Source organism: Chenopodium album, chromosome 26 (assembly GCF_948465745.1).
Source record: "Chenopodium album chromosome 26, dcCheAlbu1.1, whole genome shotgun sequence".
NCBI classification, from domain to species: domain Eukaryota; kingdom Viridiplantae; phylum Streptophyta; class Magnoliopsida; order Caryophyllales; family Amaranthaceae; genus Chenopodium; species Chenopodium album.
The window spans coordinates 29,218,799-29,239,120 of record NC_137859.1 but is presented as its reverse complement, the minus strand read 5'-3'; the positions used below and the strand labels follow the sequence as shown (position 1 = coordinate 29,239,120).

At 36.0% G+C, this 20,322-nt stretch overlaps 2 protein-coding genes across 2 annotated transcripts; both read left to right on the top strand.

Annotated features, from left to right (window-relative positions):
• The first annotated feature begins 599 nt into the window (after window positions 1-599).
• LOC145617209 (isocitrate dehydrogenase [NAD] catalytic subunit 5, mitochondrial) lies at window positions 600-12,560 on the top strand. The gene is made up of 7 exons (XM_081671896.1): window positions 600-871; window positions 1,992-2,312; window positions 2,584-2,745; window positions 2,835-2,909; window positions 3,363-3,472; window positions 3,583-3,655; window positions 11,996-12,560. Exons 1-7 carry the CDS (start codon window positions 725-727, stop codon window positions 12,185-12,187), a joined length of 1,080 nt encoding a protein of 359 aa, XP_081528022.1. The 5' UTR covers window positions 600-724; the 3' UTR covers window positions 12,188-12,560.
• Window positions 12,561-17,590: 5,030 nt separating this feature from the next.
• Window positions 17,591-19,706, top strand: LOC145617649 (uncharacterized). The gene has a single exon (XM_081672372.1). It carries the CDS (start codon window positions 17,877-17,879, stop codon window positions 19,236-19,238), a length of 1,362 nt encoding a protein of 453 aa, XP_081528498.1. The 5' UTR covers window positions 17,591-17,876; the 3' UTR covers window positions 19,239-19,706.
• The last annotated feature ends 616 nt before the right edge of the window (window positions 19,707-20,322 follow it).

Here is a 20,322-nt window from a genome sequence, read left to right as displayed (position 1 = left end):
GGCAATGTCCCATTTGTCTAGCCCAAATTGATCACTTCTAGCTTAAGATATTGACGACCTAAAGGAATGAACTTATTATCTCCATGATATATATATATATATAGTAATTGCTCTTGATGTAGACAAAATTCCTTCCAGAGATAGCTTAACAGAAGCTATTCCATACAACTAGCCCTTAAGAGGTGGTATGAGTTTACTCATGCCTGCTCTTTTAAATGTCTGTCCGTATTGGCACTTTGCTCAACAAGTCGTCTGACTAAGATCATCCCTACACAACTAGCCCCCCCAAGTTTTAGGAGTGCGCAAACGGTTCTAAAGTTAAGGAGAATATGTTAGGATATGAGAATTATTGCCCCCGAAGCTAGAGAAATGACGAGTTGAACTTTACAACAAATTTCGATAATCCCGCTGAATTTTAAGAAATGACAACCCGAACTTTGCGAGAACCAACCCAATTCAAAACCTTAATTCGACGAGATTATGATCATAACGACCCGATTGACGATTGTTCTCTAATTGTATTTAGAAGGTTTAATAGTGAAAATGTTGTGTAGTTGTGTTATTTTTTTAGGGTGGATCAATCAAACAATAATAAAGAGAGAATATATTGGCTTCTCAGCATTTGCAGAGGGCTTTCTTCCTTTTATATTATACCCCGTCAACTTTCTGCAACACAACTCCACCACCAATCTCAACCCCAGAATTCTCTCTTCGATTGTCTTCCATGGCCGCCCAATTCTTGCGTCGGGCCGTCGGAAGCCACACCTCCTCCTCCGCTCTTCGCCGTCAATTCTCCACCGGAGCTCCCATCACCGCCACTCTCTTCCCCGGCGATGGTATTGGCCCTGAAATCGCCGAATCCGTCAAACAGGTCAATTTTTTGATTTCGTTGATCATTGGTTTTGATTGCAGAATTTTGATTTGATTGTTCAAGTTGAATTGGCTTATTTGATTTGTAGATGTATATATGGCGAATTACTTTTTTTTTTTTATTTGAATTTGTGATGCTAAGGGTTATGATTTTAGGGTGGATTTCTATTATTTCATCGTTTATTATCATATTTCATTGATAATTGATGCTCTGGAATAAGTTGACATCTGTAATTTTCGAAATCGGAATCGATTATGTTATTTTCTAAAATTTGCTGTTAGAAGTTGTTTGGAAGTAGTGTATATCTTATTTTTATCAACTAATTTCATTAATTTTAATGGTATTTGAATAGTATAATGGTTGTGCTAAAGCCTATTGGGTGGAATTCTTGAGTATGATTAAGTTGTTGCTGATGATCTGTACTTCTGTAGTCGACTTGTTCAAGGAATTTATTTCTGGTTCTATGGTGTCCTCGGTCTTTTGTATCGCTTATTAGGAGTGAATTTTTAGTGCGGCTTTCGTAATTGAACTTGACTAACCTTATTGTTAATTTAATGTGGTGTATCTGATGTTCTTACTTTGCTAGGCTTATACTACTATATTGATAAAGAATACTTTTGGTTTTAAACTGTATTCAACGACCTTTAGCCTTATTAAGTCAAAAATCGAAAAATTGAAAAATTTTGTGCCCTTTTAAACCCCACTTGCAAATCTTAAATCTATGTATTTATTGAGATAAAATGAGATGATGAGGATTTTTTTAAACATGATTCATAAACATCATTTTAGGGTTGGGTAATGTCTATTATGTTATCTTATGTATGTATTTTGTACAAGTATACTTTTTGTTCATATATGATTATATATATTGTATGACACATTTTAAAATGGAAATAATATGGGCATTTTCAAAAATCTAACCTGTAATTGTTCAACCCACACCTAAAGGTACTGACCTGAAATTGTTGCCAAATTAAAATCCCTCAACCCTAACCAACCTTTGTTCGCCCTGTTTGATAAGTCTACTTTTCATCAATCATTTGATTGATGTGAATTATGTTAAGAGGGGGAAAGAAAATGAAGGGGATAATTAATTGATTGTTTTGTTTCCTGAATGCAGATATTTACTGCAGCTCAAATACCTATTGAGTGGGAGGAACACTTTGTTGGGACAGAAGTAGATCCTAGAACCCAAAGCTTTCTCACATGGGAAAGTTTAGAATCTGTACGTCGTAATAAGGTGGGTCTAAAAGGTCCAATGGCTACACCTATTGGAAAGGGGCATCGTTCACTTAACCTTACTTTGAGGAAGGAACTTAATTTGTATGCCAATGTTAGACCTTGCTTCAGTCTTCCTGGCTATAAGACCAGGTATGATGATGTGGATCTTGTCACCATCCGTGAGAACACTGAAGGAGAGTACAGTGGACTTGAACACCAAGTAAGTCATCTCGTCAGGTTTAAGTTTATTTTACTTGTTCCCCTTTATAGTGTTTGTCTAGTTTACTTTATTTAAAGATGTTGAAAAGCGCTTAAAAACGACTTGAGATGTATCTTTGATGCTGAAAGCATTTGTTGCATACAGCGAATTGTTTTTAGGGCATTTTTGTTAAATTATTCCAAAAGGATTGGAGGATAAGTATATGAAAGCAGATGATGGCACACTACTGAATGTTTCTGATATTATTTGGTTCTGATGCATATGGTACTAGGTGGTTAGGGGTGTTGTTGAGAGCATCAAGATCATTACTCGTCAAGCAAGTTTGAGGGTTGCCGAGCATGCCTTTCAGTATGCAAAAGCTCATGGAAGAAAGAGAGTATCTGCGATACACAAAGCAAACATCATGCAGAAAACTGATGGTCTTTTTTTGAAGGTTCAAACTTTTCTTTTCAAATTTTGAGCGCACTACTTAATTTCTTGTTTTATTTTATACTTATTTATCTGTTTCTTTGATGCTCCCAGTGCTGCAGGGAAGTTGCAGAGAAGTACCCTGAGATTGTATACGAGGAAGTTGTCATTGACAATTGCTGTATGATGGTACGGATACTTTTTAAAACCTTACAAATGCTTGAAAGATAGAATTCTAGGAAAAGTGAGTATAATAATCTCACTAATCAATGGATTGGCTCTTACGATTAGTCATTAATGCAAGTTTGAAGGCCTGAAGGGTGAATCCTTGTGGTTATACAGTCTTTTTAACTAGATGCTGCTTTTTTTTTTTTTTGGGTGTTAATGAGGATACATCCAATTATTTTGTACCCTCTATTTCTCAGCTAATAAGCTTTCTTTTTATATACTACCTCCGTTACAGGATATGTGCAACGATTAGACATTTTCCCTCTCTGCTTTATGTCAAATCGTTGCACATAATCTGTAACGGAGGTAGTATATACATATATTGGGCTAATGCCCAAGGCTCAGCGAGAAACACTATTATGGGTATAGGCTATAGAGCAATGTAAGTACTAATTTAATTTTATCTTCGAACAGCTTGTGAAGAATCCTGCGCTATTTGATGTATTGGTCATGCCTAACCTCTATGGTGATATTATCAGTGACCTCTGTGCTGGTTTAATTGGCGGTTTGGGTTTAACACCAAGGTGAGGCTATTCTTAATTCTCATTTGTAGTCATTGAACATTTGTATATGTCAGATAGATTTTTAGATGATATTTATTATTTAAAACTAATTTAAAATACATCTGATGTAGCTGCAACATTGGGGAGGGAGGTATTGCTCTTGCTGAAGCTGTGCATGGCTCAGCTCCTGATATTGCTGGAAAGGTGAGATTTATACTTCAATACTGCCTATGGTAGTATACTAGTATGTTACATCCAAAGTTCTTGTTGTATATGCATGTATAAGTGTTTATGTGGGCTTGCATACATGTATATGTGGATGTAAGTATATGTGATGCATACTTCAATACTGCCTATGGGTAGTATACTAGTATGTTACATCCAAAGTTCTTGTTGTATATGCATGTATAAGTGTTTATGTGGGCTTGCTTACATGTATATGTGGATGTAAGTATATGTGATGCATACACGGGATAATTATCCGAACATGCTTATGCCAAAAAAATAATGTTCCTGGCGGCTTTTGCCTTCTCTTCTTCCGATTAGACTTTTTTTGAGCTGCTTTTTTCATATATATGTCAATTGGCAATTGGATAATGAGATCTAGGCCGAGGATTGCTCTTTTTTTTAATAGATTTGAGTTTGTCACTGTAAATTTAATGTCATTTTGGTACTTGAAAGTTTGAAATGATTTGGCCTTTGTGAACATAATTTTTTTGCTTGGAATTGCTATTGTAGTCCACAATTGTGCCCTTATACCATATAACAAGAATAATACTGTCTGCTGGATAATGTTTCTTTAATTTTATTTGGCCTGTTAAGAGCCTTAACTTAAACCTAATGCATAATCTGGATTTCTGTAGAAATTAGTTTTTAATTTTGCCTGAGTGTTTATGCTGTCGTTCTTCTCTTTTGTACCATTGTACTTTACCCGCCTCAATACTTACCAACAACAATTTTGTTATCTTCCTATATGATCTGTAATATTGCAATTACTTAAAGGTCCAAGTGAGAAACATGCTGGACCTTGCTAATGCTTATAAATTCGATTTTGCTCTTTGCATGTATTTTTCGAGACTTTAGACACTAAAATTGTCTTTCATAGGGTATGAACATGGTCACCTACTAAGACTGTTTTGCTCAACTTATTTTAAGATCTTATTTTATTTCAAATCTTGCCTCTAAAGAGAAGTCCTACTAAGACATCTTATTTTGATCATTCAAACCCCACTATGGGCACTATCTCACCCTTCCCTTTTTTAATTCACTTTGACCAACCAAACCCCAATGTCTTCATTTCAAATTTACCTTTAATCTACCGGAATCCACCCTTTTTTTTTTAAAAAAAAAGTAAAATAAAAAAAAAAATTGTTTTTACCTTCCTAAAACTTTGTGCTAAAAGAATACGGGACTTTTAGTTGGGAATAGAGAAATATCCAAGTTCATTTACTTTGTTTTTTTTTTTTTTTCCATTTTTTGAAATATCATTTCCAAATTTTCGTCTCATTTTCTTACTTATCGATTGCATGGGATAACAGCCTTTATGTCCTAAAATACCTAAAAATCTAAAATAATAAACTTAAAACAGAAGCTTAATATGAACTATCCTAATGGAAAGGGTAGTGAATTAGTGGTGGTAGTGGAATCAGGAGTGCTATATATACAGGTTAAAGGGAGAGGAATTATTATACATATTTAGATCTGAAAGTTTACTTTAGGAGCTGTAGTGTGGGAGATGAGTTTTGATTCCTGATGTGAGATGCCATGAGGTGAAGGTTGGGTTTGCCATTGGAATCCTGCGGGTTGGAGAAATAAGCACAGGAATTCCGGTCTAAATGTTGAATGTAGTGATGCAAAGGTGAGGGTTGGTGGTTATGGTTTAGGAAAATAGAGTGAACTAGTTAAGGTATTGAAAAAGCGTTGAGACATTTGGGTTTAAAGAATGATGGATTTGTAATCTGAAAGGTTTAAAAGAGGGTTCTGGCTACTTGAGCCCAATATCATCTCTCTTGAGTCTGCTATAAATCTGTGGGTTGAAGAAATCCGGAAGGTCATGTTATATGGAATGATGGGGTTATTTGCATGGCTGGGCTAATTGAGCTTATTGTTGGAGACTTGGAGTTGTTGGGTTTGAAACTGGTAAATGCCATTACAGTTAGGATATTACATTAGGTTCACTCAAATTGGGGTGAGAGGAGAGTAGTTGCTCTGTTATAAACTTATAATTTCTCTCGAGTGGAGTGGTTGAAGAAATTAGGAGGGTCATGATTTATTGGATTGTGTTATTTGTGAAGGTGAGTTGATAAGTGATTAAGTGAGCTTAGTGTTGGAGATGGGTTTGGCATTGGTGAATGCCGATACTGCTAGGATATTACCTTTAAGCTCACTCAAAGTGGAGTGAGAGAATAGCGGAAGAGCTGTGAGCTAATGGTATGGGAGTAGTTTCTTGTTATGATTTCTCTCAAGTGTGCTGAAGCTGTGGATTGAAGAAATCAGGAGGGTCGTGTTTTATTGGATGAGGTTATTTATGAGGTTTGACACTGGTGAATGCCATTACTACTATGATATCACTTTTAATTTCACTCAAATTGGAGTGATAGAAGAGCGGAAGAGCTATGAAACTGGTGCACGGGGAGTAAATGTTTTGTTATATAGCTATTGCGGTGGGTGGCAAATCTTTTTCTTTGTTTTTGCAGCAAATTGATTGATGAAGATTTTATATGTTTCGATTGAATAAGATACTTTTGAAACTGTCATTTTCATGACTTTATGATAATATGATTGATCAATATACATGTAATGATTTCCTTGAATGTGTATTTGTGAAAATGGTGGCAATGAGTTGTTCGCTTTTGGTGTGGTTTGTATTGATTAGATTTGGAGCATATATAAGGCTTCTTAGTTTTCCAGGTCTATTTAACATAGCATATGCAACAACAACATCAACAAAGCCTTAGTCCCAAAGTGATTTGGGGTCGGCTAACATAAATTGTCACAAGGGACCGTACAATATTATAAGGGACATAGCAAGATAATCAATTTAAAGAGTTTGAAAAAAGGTGAGTTAAGTGGGAAAAAGAAAGAGCGTCCAAGAAAAATAAAGGGAGTTTTAAAAGAAAACAAAATGTAAAATTCAAGAAAGTTTTAATGATGTGGTTAAAACGTTTAGAGTATAAACATAAAGGTTTGAGAAAACTTTAGCAAAGGATACAATACAGTTAATAAAACACTAATGGGATACAATCAATCAATCAATCAATCAAAGCCTTAATCCCAAAAGTGGGGTCGGCTAACATGAACCAAATTTGATTATTCCGTGTAGTCATCAACATAAATCTTTCTCCTCCATCCCTTACGATCCAAAACTTCATCCTCACGTACATCCATGCACTTCATATCCTTCCTCACTCCTTCCAACCAAGTCATCTTTGGTCTCCCTCTTCCTCGTTTAATCCCTCCATGGTCCCACTCTTCCACTCTTCGCACCGGTGCACCCTCGGGTCTCCGTCTTACATGTCCAAACCAACGCAGACGATTTTCCCTTAATTTATCTACAATGCCCGCCACACCTACTTTCTTGCGAATAACCTCATTTCTGATTCTATCTCTTAAAGTGTTTCCACACATCCACCTTAACATGCGCATTTCCGTAACCTCCATCTTTTTAATATGCTCTTTCTTAGAAGCCCAACATTCTGTACCATAGAGCAACACTGGTCTTATGGCAGTCCTGTAGAATTTTCCCTTCAACTTTAAGGGAATGCTGCGGTCGCATAGCACTCCCGTGGCCGCTCTCCATTTAAGCCACCCTGACTTAATCCTGTGGGTCACGTCTTGATCAATGTCACCATTCTTCTGGATGATCGACCCTAGGTACTTAAAACATTCACTCATGGTCAAATCCTTTCCATCCAAACTCACCACTTCATTGCTTGTCCCCCTCTGAGTGCCAAAACGACATACCAAATATTCAGTCTTACTCCGACTTAGCTTAAACCCTCTAGATTCCAACCTTTGCCTCCATTGCTCCAACTTGACATTAACCCCATCCTTAGTCTCATCCACCAAAACGATATCATCTGCGAACAGCATACACCATGGAACCTCATCTTGAATTGGTCTAGTTAATTCGTCTAGAACCGTTGCAAAAAGAAAAGGGCTTAATGCAGACCCTTGATGCAATCCGATTGTAATAGGGAAATCTTTTGTCAACCCTCCGCATGTCCTCACATTTGTTGACACATCCCGATACATATCCTTAACTAGGTCTACATACCTTCGTGGGATACCTTTCTTCAACATTGCCCACCAAAGTATCTCTCTTGGCACCTTGTCATATGCCTTCTCTAAATCAATAAAGACCATATGAAGATCTTTCTTCTTTACCCTATAAAACTCCATCATTTGTCTTATCAAATGGATTGCCTCCATAGTAGATCTCCCAGGCATAAAACCAAATTGGTTATCTGAAATGCTTGTGCATGCCCTCAACCTTTGTTCAATCACCCTTTCCCACAACTTCATAGTATGGCTCATAAGCTTAATTCCTCGATAGTTAGAACAATCTTGAGCGTCTCCTTTGTTTTTATAAACCGGGACCAAGGTGCTCTTCCTCCAATCTTGTGGGATCCTTGTAGCCGTCCATATCTTGTTGAAAAGGTTTGTTAACCAATCAATACCAATCTTACCCAAACACCTCCACACCTCTATCGGTACCCCATCAGGGCCAACCGCCTTCTTAGGTTTCATCTTCCTCAGTGCAATCTCCACCTCTACTCTCCTAATCCTTCGCACATACTCCATGTTGATTTCTTCATCACTCATAGAGGTATCTCCTATCACAACTCCATTACTTCCATTAAATAATTCATCGAAGTACCCCTTCCACCTGTCCTTGATGCCCTCCTCTTGCACTAGGACCATTTGGTTCTTATCTTTGACACACTTCACCATGCCAATATCCTTCCTTGCCTCTTGTCTTCTCTTTGCCATCTTATAAATGATCCTTTCTCCCTCCTTGGAATCAAGCTTTTCATAAACCTCCTGATATGCCTTTTCTTTTGCTTGGCGAACAGCTGCCTTTGCCTTACTCTTAGCCTCCTTATACGCTGCAAAGGTTTCATCACTCCTACATTTTCCCAAATAACAAAAGTAAATACTTCCTCCGTACCCTAAATTAAACACCATTTGCTCTTTTTACACTATTCACATGCTCATTTGAATTACGTAATGTGACTTTTAGGGAAAATATAGTCATGTGGGTCTTGTTACATTCGCCATGTTATGTACTTTCATAATTTCAGTTCTATATAATTTTACTGTTATACAAGTAATACAACTAATAATATTTAAGGTTGAAAATATGCATTGGAATGCGTAAAACTCCCATTGGTGCAATATTCGGGGAACAAAGGAAGTATTAGTCTTTTTTAATCATCAGCTTGTGTTATACTTCATTTTCTTGTTATTGGTGCACTATTGAATAAAATTATTTGTTACAGGTCATTTTTATTTAGCTGAGAATTGCTTAAGAAGTAGACCGCGTATATGAGCCTGCATTAAAAATGTATAGGTTGGTAAAAATACTATGAAGGTGAAGATAACAAAATAAATTGTAAATACATAAGTGCTAGAATATTATGCCTCTGTTTTAAGCTGTGGTACCATATACTTTGCTTTGTACCGTGTAAGCAATCTAAGCATCCCTGCAGTTCTTTGTTTGATCATATCTATCTGTGCCATGGTGAGCTTAATCGAAACCATTTGTATTTTGACAAGCTAAGAAGCAGTGACACTTGACATGTCAAGGGGGCGGGGTTTTGCTGCTTCTGAAAGGGGAAGCGCCTGGAATATTTCCAAAAAAAGGATCAGAGTATAAAGAAGTGTTTTCCCCTGTGACATGGCAAATTGAAAATGTTTTGAAACCCTGTTCTTATGTATTGCTGTTTCCGTGCTACCTAGCTGACAATCACCAGCTTTTTCTGTTTCTTCAGCTTGCTGCTTGTTTCTTGATTTTTTTTTGCTAGTTGCTCTGTCTGTTTGTCACCTCTTTATCATACTTGACAAAATTTTATTTTAGTTTCAAACTTATATTTGCAACTTTCTTAGGATGATAAAGCTTTGTTATCCTCTGTAAGCATTATGCTGCATGATAAATGATAAATACTAAATTAGTGAGGTCTACATTTTCAATTGTATCCTTTAGTAAGGATACATGCTTGGAGTTAACTCTCTACCGGTACTTGAATAGGTTTAGTAAGAAACCACTTTTTGAGAGGCCATCTAACAAGGTCGCACATGTGTTTTGTGAACTTAGCTATTGCCTCGTGGTCTGGAGTTCTTAGTTAAGCCCTGGTTTTGTTTTGTAGCTTTCTATATTCATGGTGTATCATTTAATCTGGCTTTTACTTTAGATTGTGATGTGCACTTTATATCCTTATTTCAATATGATGGTTCATATATATTGCTTTATTCATTTATTTGCTCTTCTTGTACTTCTCCCAGTGATTGACCTGACTCACACACTAGACTAGACTTAGGGCTTGCCTGGATTTAAGGGAGATGTTAGGGGGATAATGATTAGGTGGGATTTGTTAGGGGGAAGTAATTAATGGAGGGAAACTGTAATGGGGACTCATATATAGTAGGCTTGGCACTAGATAACTCATTACTAGGGAAACTTATTCTTGTGTTTGGTATTATGCGGAGCACTCATTAGCTGCTAGTCCTATTACTGCCTACTCTGCACATTCTCTTCCTTCTGTTATAAGGTTCCCCCCCCCCCCCCCCCCCCCCTAAAAATCATTTAAATTTGATTAATCCAATAGAAACATAAAATTAAAATCTGATTTACAAACATAAAATTTATCAAAATACTATCAAGAAGTCAAAACAAACAGATCACTTTTTTACATTTTTTTCAACAAAATACTTAATAAGTTCTCATAAAAAAATATACATAGTAATAATCTGAAAATCAAAAACGAAAAAAAAAATCTCACATAAAAAATCTTGTCAAAGGGGGGAAAAAAAAAAAAAAGTATATAAAGAAAAGTAATTCAAAATTCAACTTGGTCCGTCATCAAAATTTAAAAGTAAAAAAAAAAAAAAACTGAAGAAATCAAGTTAAAAATTAAAGTAATTTTTTTTTGGAAATCAACTGATTAGTCAATTATTATTTTATTTTTTTTTGTACCTGAAAATCAAGGTCAAAATTGAAGTAAACTGATTAAAAAAAGAAAATTGAAATTAATAAATATTGAATTGAAAAAAAAATCACTTTACATACCAGATCTTAAAATACAATGAATTCAGATTGCAACTTCATGGATATGGATTATGGAAGGAGGAAGATAGAAAATCTGGGAACAAGTTGCAAAAAGAGGGAAACAAAGAAAATGGGTAGGTTAGAATGTTACCGGGTAACTGTTACTCCGGGGGGCAGGGCCTTAGTGTAAGTAATAATGAAATTCTTTTCTACTTTGGGGGGGATGCTTAGGGTAGTTGCATGATTGTATGTGCTCTAGGATTCAGCTTGACCCAGCTCTGTGGCTGCTTCCTATTCAATATTCAGACGCACTAGTTGTTTAGTTAAAGCTGTCAAATTTAAAAAATGTACTATTTATTTATCATAGTTGAACCTGTCAATCCTCAAAAAATGTACTTTAAGACATGCTTATTTTATTCTTAGCGAGTTCAGCTAATGCAGTTTAGCCAGTCTTTATTATGGGTCTTTGAGTATATTAGGAAGAGTGTTAAGGGTAATATTGCTCTCTTATACTGAAGTTTGCTTTGGTCTTCATTGCAAGAAGTATGTGCAGCCATGTGATGTGACTTCTTTCATTATATTATTCTCTTTTTCCTAGCAATTCAGGTAAGATATGGAAATTACCTATAGTATGATGTTAGAAATTACTCATGTTCAATTGTTTTGCTTCCAATAGAGTGGCTTCAATAAAATTTAGTATTTGCCCAAACTGCACTAACTATGAAATTTGACTATCAAATTAGATACTTTGGAATAAGACTACATGAAGTTTAGAAGGCATTAGTCTTAAATGTTTGCCATGACTACAACTGGGCGGAGCTTTTCAAATTAATTTAGTTTATAAGTAAAGTAAGCTATCTGCATTCTTCAGGTCATGTATAACAGCACATTCATATATTCCTTGCTTGGTTGCTTGAACTGATTTTTGTTTGGATGGCACAAAACCGTAGTTTTTAATTTTGAGGAGCTTATTAATCAAGTATTCTCCTTGGTTAATGCGTTCGAAGTGGACCTGCCCTTGCTAGTCCTGAACTTCAGGGTAGCCACATCCTATGTCTTATGGGTAGGTAGCTATTTACCCAAGGCTTCTGAAAATCTGTAGGAGTTTGCCAAACAAATATGCCTCGGCTCATAAAGATGGATTGTATCCCTTTGCCCTTCACAAACATATTCATCATTTCATTGTTTACATAATGATGTAGAGCCTGTTTGGTTAGGGTTGTTGATTTGTGTGTCTCTTTAATAATCTGCTAATTTTACATCTTTCATATTTGCAGAACATGGCGAATCCAACTGCTTTGCTTCTAAGTGCTGTGACCATGCTACGACACTTGGAACTTAATGACAAAGCAGATCAAGTTCAGAATGCTGTTCTGAAAACAATCGCTGAAGGAAAATATCGAACCATCGATCTTGGCGGCAAATCTTCTACTACAGACTTTACAAATGCAATTTGTGATAATCTTTGAACAGGTTATACATGATCTTTTTGTGTAGTGTATTTCCTAAGTCCAAAAACCAAAACCATCTTTTCAATTTAATTTTAAAGGAGATTGCCTTGCTATGTCAACAAAAGACCTTTGCGGCAGGTTCATCTTCTCAGAGGAGTGAGCAACACAACCTCATTTTATTGATAGATTCTTTTAGCACTTCCCAAGTACATCGGAAGCCCTGAAATTTTATGAAAAGATTTGTACCAAACTCCATGAGTTTTGCTAATTTACCGAATACAAATAAATAGGATTTTACCTCTGCTTTATGTTACGAGTAATAAATTTTGTTTCTGGTAATTTATTCCAGATAATATATATGAGGTTTTACCGTTTTAGGGATTTCTCGTTTCCTGCTTGCGTTTGAATGTTTCTATTCTTGTATTGTTCGAGTGATTGATTCCCCTAATTGTAGAAGTGGAGGGATTACATATATTTATAAATTTTAATATTTTCATTTTTAGTATAATACTCATTCTGATTTTTGTTCTTTCCATTTTGAATCTTTTCGTGAGACAAAATAATTCAAGCTGGAAAAAACAAAGGGAAATTTTCAACGGTAACCCCCAACTTTTGCTACGCACCAATGGTAACCTCCCCTTTTTTTTTATTATACAAAATGACCTTAGTTAAAAATTTCATCTCACTCATAACCTTATTTCATTAAATATTAACTATGGTTAGATTTATAATTAAAAAAAAAAAAAACTCAAAAAATTAACACAACCACCGAAAATCAGCCACCACCTGCTCAGCCACCATCTCCCTTTCCGGCGACTACCCCAGATTCTTCCGACCAGGCTCCCCGACCGCCAGTGACGCTGCGCCAGCTCCACCTCGACCACCTCCAAGTCAGATTCCCAAACCTTCTCCCATGACCCACCCTCTCTCTCCTTCTCACCGTCACAACCACTAGACCAACGAACTTAAAACTACCAATCAGCCGCACCACCACACAAAATACCGCACCTCCCTCATAAGCCCACGCACTTACCGCCAGCAGCCCTGCAACAACCATTATCACCACCAGCCAGCCACGCTACATCTACCCTCGCAACCACATTCATCGCCCAACCCACCAATCAACCACCTTGCCTCTAGTGCAGCCCGCAACAACCACCTTACACACCATCTTACAATTTGTGGCTAATTGTTCAAATTCCAACAATGTAGAATGGAATTGGAAGAACCCTAGAAATTGGGAAAAATCTAAGAATTGATAATTGCTTGATTTAAGGTTAGAAAAACACATTGTGATTAAAAATAAAGGACAATGGAACGAATTAAAGATTTGATTGCTCAATTGCGAACTTTAATTTGAGTGAAAATGGTGGTTGCAGCGGGAAAAGGAGAGAGAGGGAGGGTTGTCAACGTGGTTCGGGTTCTGGGTAATGGTGGGGCTGGGGTAGCGTCGCCGGCGGGGGGAAAGGGGAACCCTAGACGCTGGCAGGAGGTGGTGAACTGGTGATGGGGCTGGCTGGGTTGGTAGTTTTTCTTTTTAGTTTTTTTTTTTAAGTTTTTTTTTTCAAAGATAACCATAGTTAGTTTTTTTAAATTAATCAACTCCCATTAATGTCATAAATGAGATGAAATTTCTAATTAAGGTCATTTTGAATAATAAAAAAAAGGGGAGGTTACCATTGGTGTATGGCAAAAGTTGGGGATTACCGTTGAGAAATTCCCAAAAACAAAGGATTAAAAGAAGTATGTGGGTAATGCTATACTGATGTGTAACACAGCATATAAGGAGAAAAAAAATTAATTTATTTCGTAAGTACGGTATTTATTTGGGAATGTATTGCAAAACAATATGTGAATGTCCATTCAAAAAAAATGTTGCTGCATGAGAAAATACATTATCCAGAAAACTAACAAAATGCTTGTATAAAACAAAACAATAATGTTAATATGTAAATAAAAGGACAACCAACATAAGAAAATTCCATAAAATTTTCAAAATTTAAGTAGAATGATTTTAATTTTTGAAATTAAAAAGTTATAACCATCTCTCTAATGATATTGTCACAATTGAAGATTTGCACTATTTATTGCTTTTGGTTGACCATAGATTATGATTTAGGAAAATTTGTAAATTACCACCCAAAAAGGGGTCCTGTTAAGAAATTACTACCCATTAAAAATTTTATTTTAGATTACCATCCATCCCTACCTTATAAAAAGTGGGAAAATACTCTTATAAATAGTGTTAGGACATTTTTAACCCTGAAAATGTTTAATTACCTTTATACCCCATTAATGTTTTATGAATAGTTTATGAATAATCAATGTATTTATTTTATTGTTAATTTGCTATTATTGCTCACTTGTCAGTACGTATAATCAACTTAGTATTGCTTTAATTATTCTAACCTTCATAAGTATGATTATGAGAGGTTTTGATTTTACATTCTTTCCTGTATGAAGCACAAGGAACTATGGAAGCAAGCGACCAATATAGTGCAAAAGCAACTGTGCTGAAACTGAAATTTGATATATGAGAAATCAGGCTCAAGTGTGGGTTAGTGAATCGGTTATATTTTGGACAGTAAGAGAAAACAGATGTCCATGATTTTGATATAAGTTTACAAGGGTATTGGTTCATTTAAAAAAGTTCATAAAAGTGAAATCCGAAAGATCATATGAGTAGTTCTAACAAAATAATAATAATAATAATAATAAAAATATAAATATAAAAATACTAGAAGCTAAGACAAAGGTTGGTCAAATACAATAACCAGAAAGTTATTCAAGAAATTGCGGTATTAATGCCATTGAGATAGTTTAGTTAGTTTGGTGACTCTTAAGGTCCAAGCAATAATTGCCCAAGTTTTTACTCATTTGAACTAAAAACTAGCTAGGTAGAAATTTGAATTGGGAATGAACTTGATTGACAATTTCACATAGTCAATCACTCAGCATCTATTGTTTTTAATTCTTGGACCTTATTTCTCCGCTTAACTTAGGGTCTGTTCTCGTTGACTAAACTGAGCTGAACTGAATTGAACAAGAGTTTTGATTTGTTCAAGATTTCAATCTTTATCTAGGGCTCTCGGAGCCTTCTGATCTTGCTACCGACTTAGGACACACTATATTCGTTGATTCCGAAAGTATTAAGATATGTGAACTGAACTGAACTTATTAGAGCTCAACTGAACTTAACTGAAATGAATATTTTATGAGAGAAGGAAATTAGGAGCTGAATTGAATTGAACTTATTAGAGCTGAGCTGAACTAAATAGTCGTATGAGAACATGCCCTTAGTTCTTGAGGTTACTTGGTCCATTTTGTCCACTGCATTTTTTACCGATTGAAGAAATAACTTCATTACTTTTGTAACTTTAACAAAATAAATTACTAACTTATAATATCAATTTACTCTGTAAAATAAATTATTTACAAGGCAATCATTGTTAAATGACATTTATTGCAATTATTATGATCATAACTTTAACCGATTAAAACTAAAAGTGAGGTGTATTGGTATCGATCTTATATGAATACAAGAAAATTAGAAAAATATAGACATGTGATGTTCTGCTAATTGAACCATTTCAATCTGTACTTTAAATATAACAAACATTTGCATGTCTAGAACTTGATACTTTTAAGAACTCATTCACTAATTCTAAAGTAATTTGCTAAAGTTTTGAGCATTGCTAAGATACATGACATTCAACATATTAATCGCCCGCATATGTACAAATAGTTATAATAAAATATATGCAAACATGCATAAGGTATTAAGACTAACTGCAATGACTCAACTTGAAACACTACCTATATCGCGCGCATCGCGCGCTTAGAATCCCCTAGTTAAATTAAAAGACATTTCTTACCACCTTTTTTGGATTTCCGATGGAATTTCCGTTTGAGGGCCCACCTTATTAACTTCCCTCCTTTTTTTTCTTCCTTTCTTTCGACCTAATATTATGACTGTTACATTAAACTCAAAAAAACTACTTATCTCATCAATTCCTTCACTTAATTCTTCCAAAAGCATCAATCTTTTCCCTCTTTCTTCCTTGAATTCTCAGTCAAATCTTTCATTCACAAAACACAGCACATAAAATACAATTATTCAACAAAATTAGACAACATCAAGTCCAATCAGCAGAAATCTAACAGAAATGCCCAATTAATTTCAAACAGGTAACCTAATTGCAGAAAACCCCCAAATTAATTGCCCCGATAACCCTAATTCCTAAATTGGCAAAAAACCTTAAATTATGAAGTAGTGGATTCATACCTTAGATGCGAATTGAGAGTCTGAACCTCAATGGATAATTTTTTCACACAGTATCAGTTGAAATTTGAGGAAATTTGGATGAAATTTGAAGTAAAAGATGTGAATTAAAGTTGGAGAGTTTATAAACAAAAGAAAGGGGAGGGAAACATTCAAATTAAAAGAGTCAAATTAGCGGTTATTAGCCGTTGGGTGGGGCCCTCAAACGGATATTCCACCGGAAATCCAAAAAAAGTGGTAATCTGAAAAGTTTTTAAATTTAATGGGTGGTGATTTAAAATTAAATTTTTAATGGGTGGTAATTTCAAAACAGGACTCCTTTTTGGGTGGTAATTTACAAATTTTCCTCATTTGCCACTAATAACAAATTTTCAAGGTTTCCTCATTTGCCACTAATAACAAATTTTCTTAAAATGAATAATGCTTTGAACTATTAACTATCAAGTCTCTTTAGGCAGGTCGAAGATCATATTATTACAATTGCACGCTAAATAATCAAGTAACAAGTAGAGACTGGAGTACCATATGTGATGTGAGACTGGAGTTGTCATGAGTCTACTTGTTTCTAGCTCATCTAGCCCGCAATTCTAACTATATGAACTTTGAAATGCCTTAACAAGTAGGCTCAAAATGACTCTAGTCTCACATCAAATTAGCTTTCCATGCCACACAATATTTTAAGCTAATTATTATTTTAGCTACTTTGAGATTCAATGACTAGCTATTAGCTTATTATTTAAATGAACCCCACCTCCTTAATTCACTTTTTTTATATTTTATTTTATTTACTTTAATTTTATTCTCAATTTGGCAAGTTTTTCTTCAAACAAATTAGCTTGGTTTTTTTTTTTTTTTTTTAATTTTATTTTTTCAAATCTCCAATGGTCAAGCTAGTTGGCAGGAGTTATGGAATATTGCAAGTAAGTCCTTAGCTACAACCATTGGAGTTGCTCTAACTATTGTTACTAGTACGAGGTTTTCCTATTTGCCATTAAACAAATTTTCTTAAAATAAAACAATGTTTTGTACCCTGTATTAATTATTAAATCAGTTAAGACATTTCGAAGATCATATAATTAGAATTGTGGACTAGATGAGCTAATAACAAGTAGACTCACGACAACTCCAGTCTCACATCACATATCGTACTTTAACATTCCGAGTTCCTTTCCCTTTTCCATTCCTTGATTATTTTTGATACTCCTTAGAGTCTAGACCTCTTGACACCCATAAACTCATCCTCTTTATATTCATTAATACTACCTATTCTATTACATTGATTAATGACGTTGTACTGTTGGAGTGTTGGCCACCTTTCTTTCCTTTCTTAGCTGGACTAACAATAACAAACAACCCCCCTCTAAAAAATATTCAACCCCAAACACAAATAACCCCATCAAAAAAACAAAAAACCATCAAAATCAAATGAGCAACAACACCAGCAACACCAACAACAACAGCAGTGATGAGAGGTGGGATCACCGGACAACCACCGGAATCCTCCGAAGCGCCGGCGCAACATTCTTCACTCTCTTCCCAACATTCTTCTTCCTCTCTTTCCTCCTCTTCTCCTTCCGAATCCTCCTCGAAAACGGCACCGTTTTCGTCACTTCTGTCATCGACCGTGACCCTTCAATCAAATCCCTTCTCTCTCGCATCGACCTCGCCGCCAACAACAACAACAACCCCACTTCCGATTCTCTCTCCTCCCCTCTTCGCCACCGTCGTCACCGCCCTTTTCTCCATCTTACTCGCGTTGGAACCCTAGATGATGACTTCTTTTCTGGGGATGATGATCATGATCATCGATCGCTGTTCTTCAATTCCCGGAATTTGGATGTTAATTCGACTTCTTATAGTCTGAGTGATTTCAACAATCACAGATTTAGGTTTTCCAGGATTGAAATTGATGAAACTAAGCTGAAGAGGGGGAATTCGAGTGATGGGGTTGTGGGGTTGGAGAGGGATAATGGGGAGGAGAGAGAAAATGTGGTTGATTTGAGGTTTTTTGTGGCGGGGTTGGAATTGGGTCGTCGTGATGCAGCTGCGTTGTTCTTTCTTGTAAGTGTACTTTCTGCTGCTTATGGTTGGGTAATTCTTGGGTTTGTGATTACGTATTCTTGGGCACTTGGGATTGTGTTTATTTCTGTTGTGAATGATTTGTTGGGAAAGTATACCTCAATTTTTGGGACTGTTTGGAGTGGGTCGAATTTGGGGGTGAAGAAGCTTTCTGGGTTTATTCTTATGAGGTGGGCAGTTAGGGATGCATTGACACAGATTCTGGGGTTGTGGTTTTTCGGCGAGATTCATGATCAGTATTCGTTTTTTAAGCTGTTTTTGAGGTTGAAATTGATGCCATTTTCTGTTAGTTCGCCCTGGGTGCCGGGGTATAATGAAGAGATTTCTGGGTTTTTGTTTGCTTGGTTTTTGATGGACACGATTGTGTCATTCGTGTTTGCTGTGGATTCGTGGGTAACGATTGCTAACACGAGGCGAGGGGGTGGTCGGGAGATTGTGAAAGAAGGGTGTTATTTGCTTGCAACAATGATTCATCAGTCTATTCAGCTCAAGTGCTTGGAGTTAATTATGTGTGGGGCTTTTATGCGGTGGGTTTTAGCGCGAGTGTTTGGGAGATCATTTGCTGTGCTTTTTCAGGCATTGGTTGAGGTTTATTTCATGGTGGCATGGTTGATATTTTACTTTGCAGCGAGGTCGAAAGATGCTCATCTAAGTGGGAGAAGGTTTGGGAGGAGAGAGCTGGAGGGGTTGATTCAGGGCCTTAGGTGATTGAAGTGGTGATCAGGTGACTAAAGTTACCTGCTGCTTCAGTCTTTGTTTGCATAGGGGTCTTTGGTGCTGATATTCAGGCTCATTTGTCAAGTGTGATCCTGTTGTGCAGATGTGATAAGAATAGCATCATTGGTTGATTCGGTACCCAGCAATGTGTTGTATGTACTACAATACCACGAGGCAAGAATACTGCTTGTGTACATTTGAGAGACATGATCCATGTGTATATTTCTTGCCATAAATTTTTAGCCCTATTTTTGAATTTATATAGCTGTGATGCCATATATAGCTGGGTCCTAACCCTCTCCATTATGATAGCAACTTGTTTTCCAATTCCCATTGTATTCGTTCTTAGTGAAAGTTTGGTGAACAAATTAGGTTAGTCTTTGCAGCTCCTCCATATGAGAGGAAGTGTGTATAAACCTTGAATATATTCAGATATGAATCAAACTTCTTGCTTGACAATATGGTCTTACTCTAGCATTCATGTATCCATTAGCTATATAATTTGCAAATTTCTTAAGTAATATCTATGAGGACCTACTAGGTGTATGTGTTTGCTTAAATGAAGTTAATGATATCCAAAACTTTAATTTATTTTTCTCCATATGCACACTTAATGAGTGGTGATTTGACTGCTTAGGGGCAAGACAATCGATGTATGGTGGCCCTGAGTATATGGATGTTGGCATGAGCTGAATGACTACAGGAGGTGTATTTATAAAGCTTTAATCTATATGGCTGAGTTTTCTTACATGGATTCTGAAACCAAAAACCATCTATAATTCTGTAAAAACGTGCTTGAACCAAACAATATCATATGTTTAACTGGCAAACTGTTTGGGTCTAATCTGACATTCTCTTCCTGGGCTGCGAAGAGCTGTTAGGTTGAGCTTGCTGAGTGTTGACACTTCTCCCTTAATTTGTATCGTTTAAAACTGTTGTCACTTTTAGGTGGTTGATCAGGGTCTTCTCTTGAATATTGTGGTAGATCTACTTCTATTTGTAGTCTGACCTAAAGTTGAACCTCTGTTCTTCGCTCTGTTACTTTCAGTTGTCATCCTACCAAATAAACATGTGG

Excerpts from the sequence above, each read along its gene's own strand:
- LOC145617209 (XM_081671896.1), top strand. The coding sequence starts at position 725 with ATGGCCGCCCAATTCTTGCGTCGGGCCGTCGGAAGCCACACCTCCTCC. Across the intron at positions 872-1,991 it reads TCGCCGAATCCGTCAAACAG|ATATTTACTGCAGCTCAAAT; the intron begins GTCAATTTTTTG and ends TCCTGAATGCAG. Across the intron at positions 3,656-11,995 it reads CTCCTGATATTGCTGGAAAG|AACATGGCGAATCCAACTGC; the intron begins GTGAGATTTATA and ends TCATATTTGCAG.
- LOC145617649 (XM_081672372.1), top strand. The coding sequence starts at position 17,877 with ATGAGCAACAACACCAGCAACACCAACAACAACAGCAGTGATGAGAGG.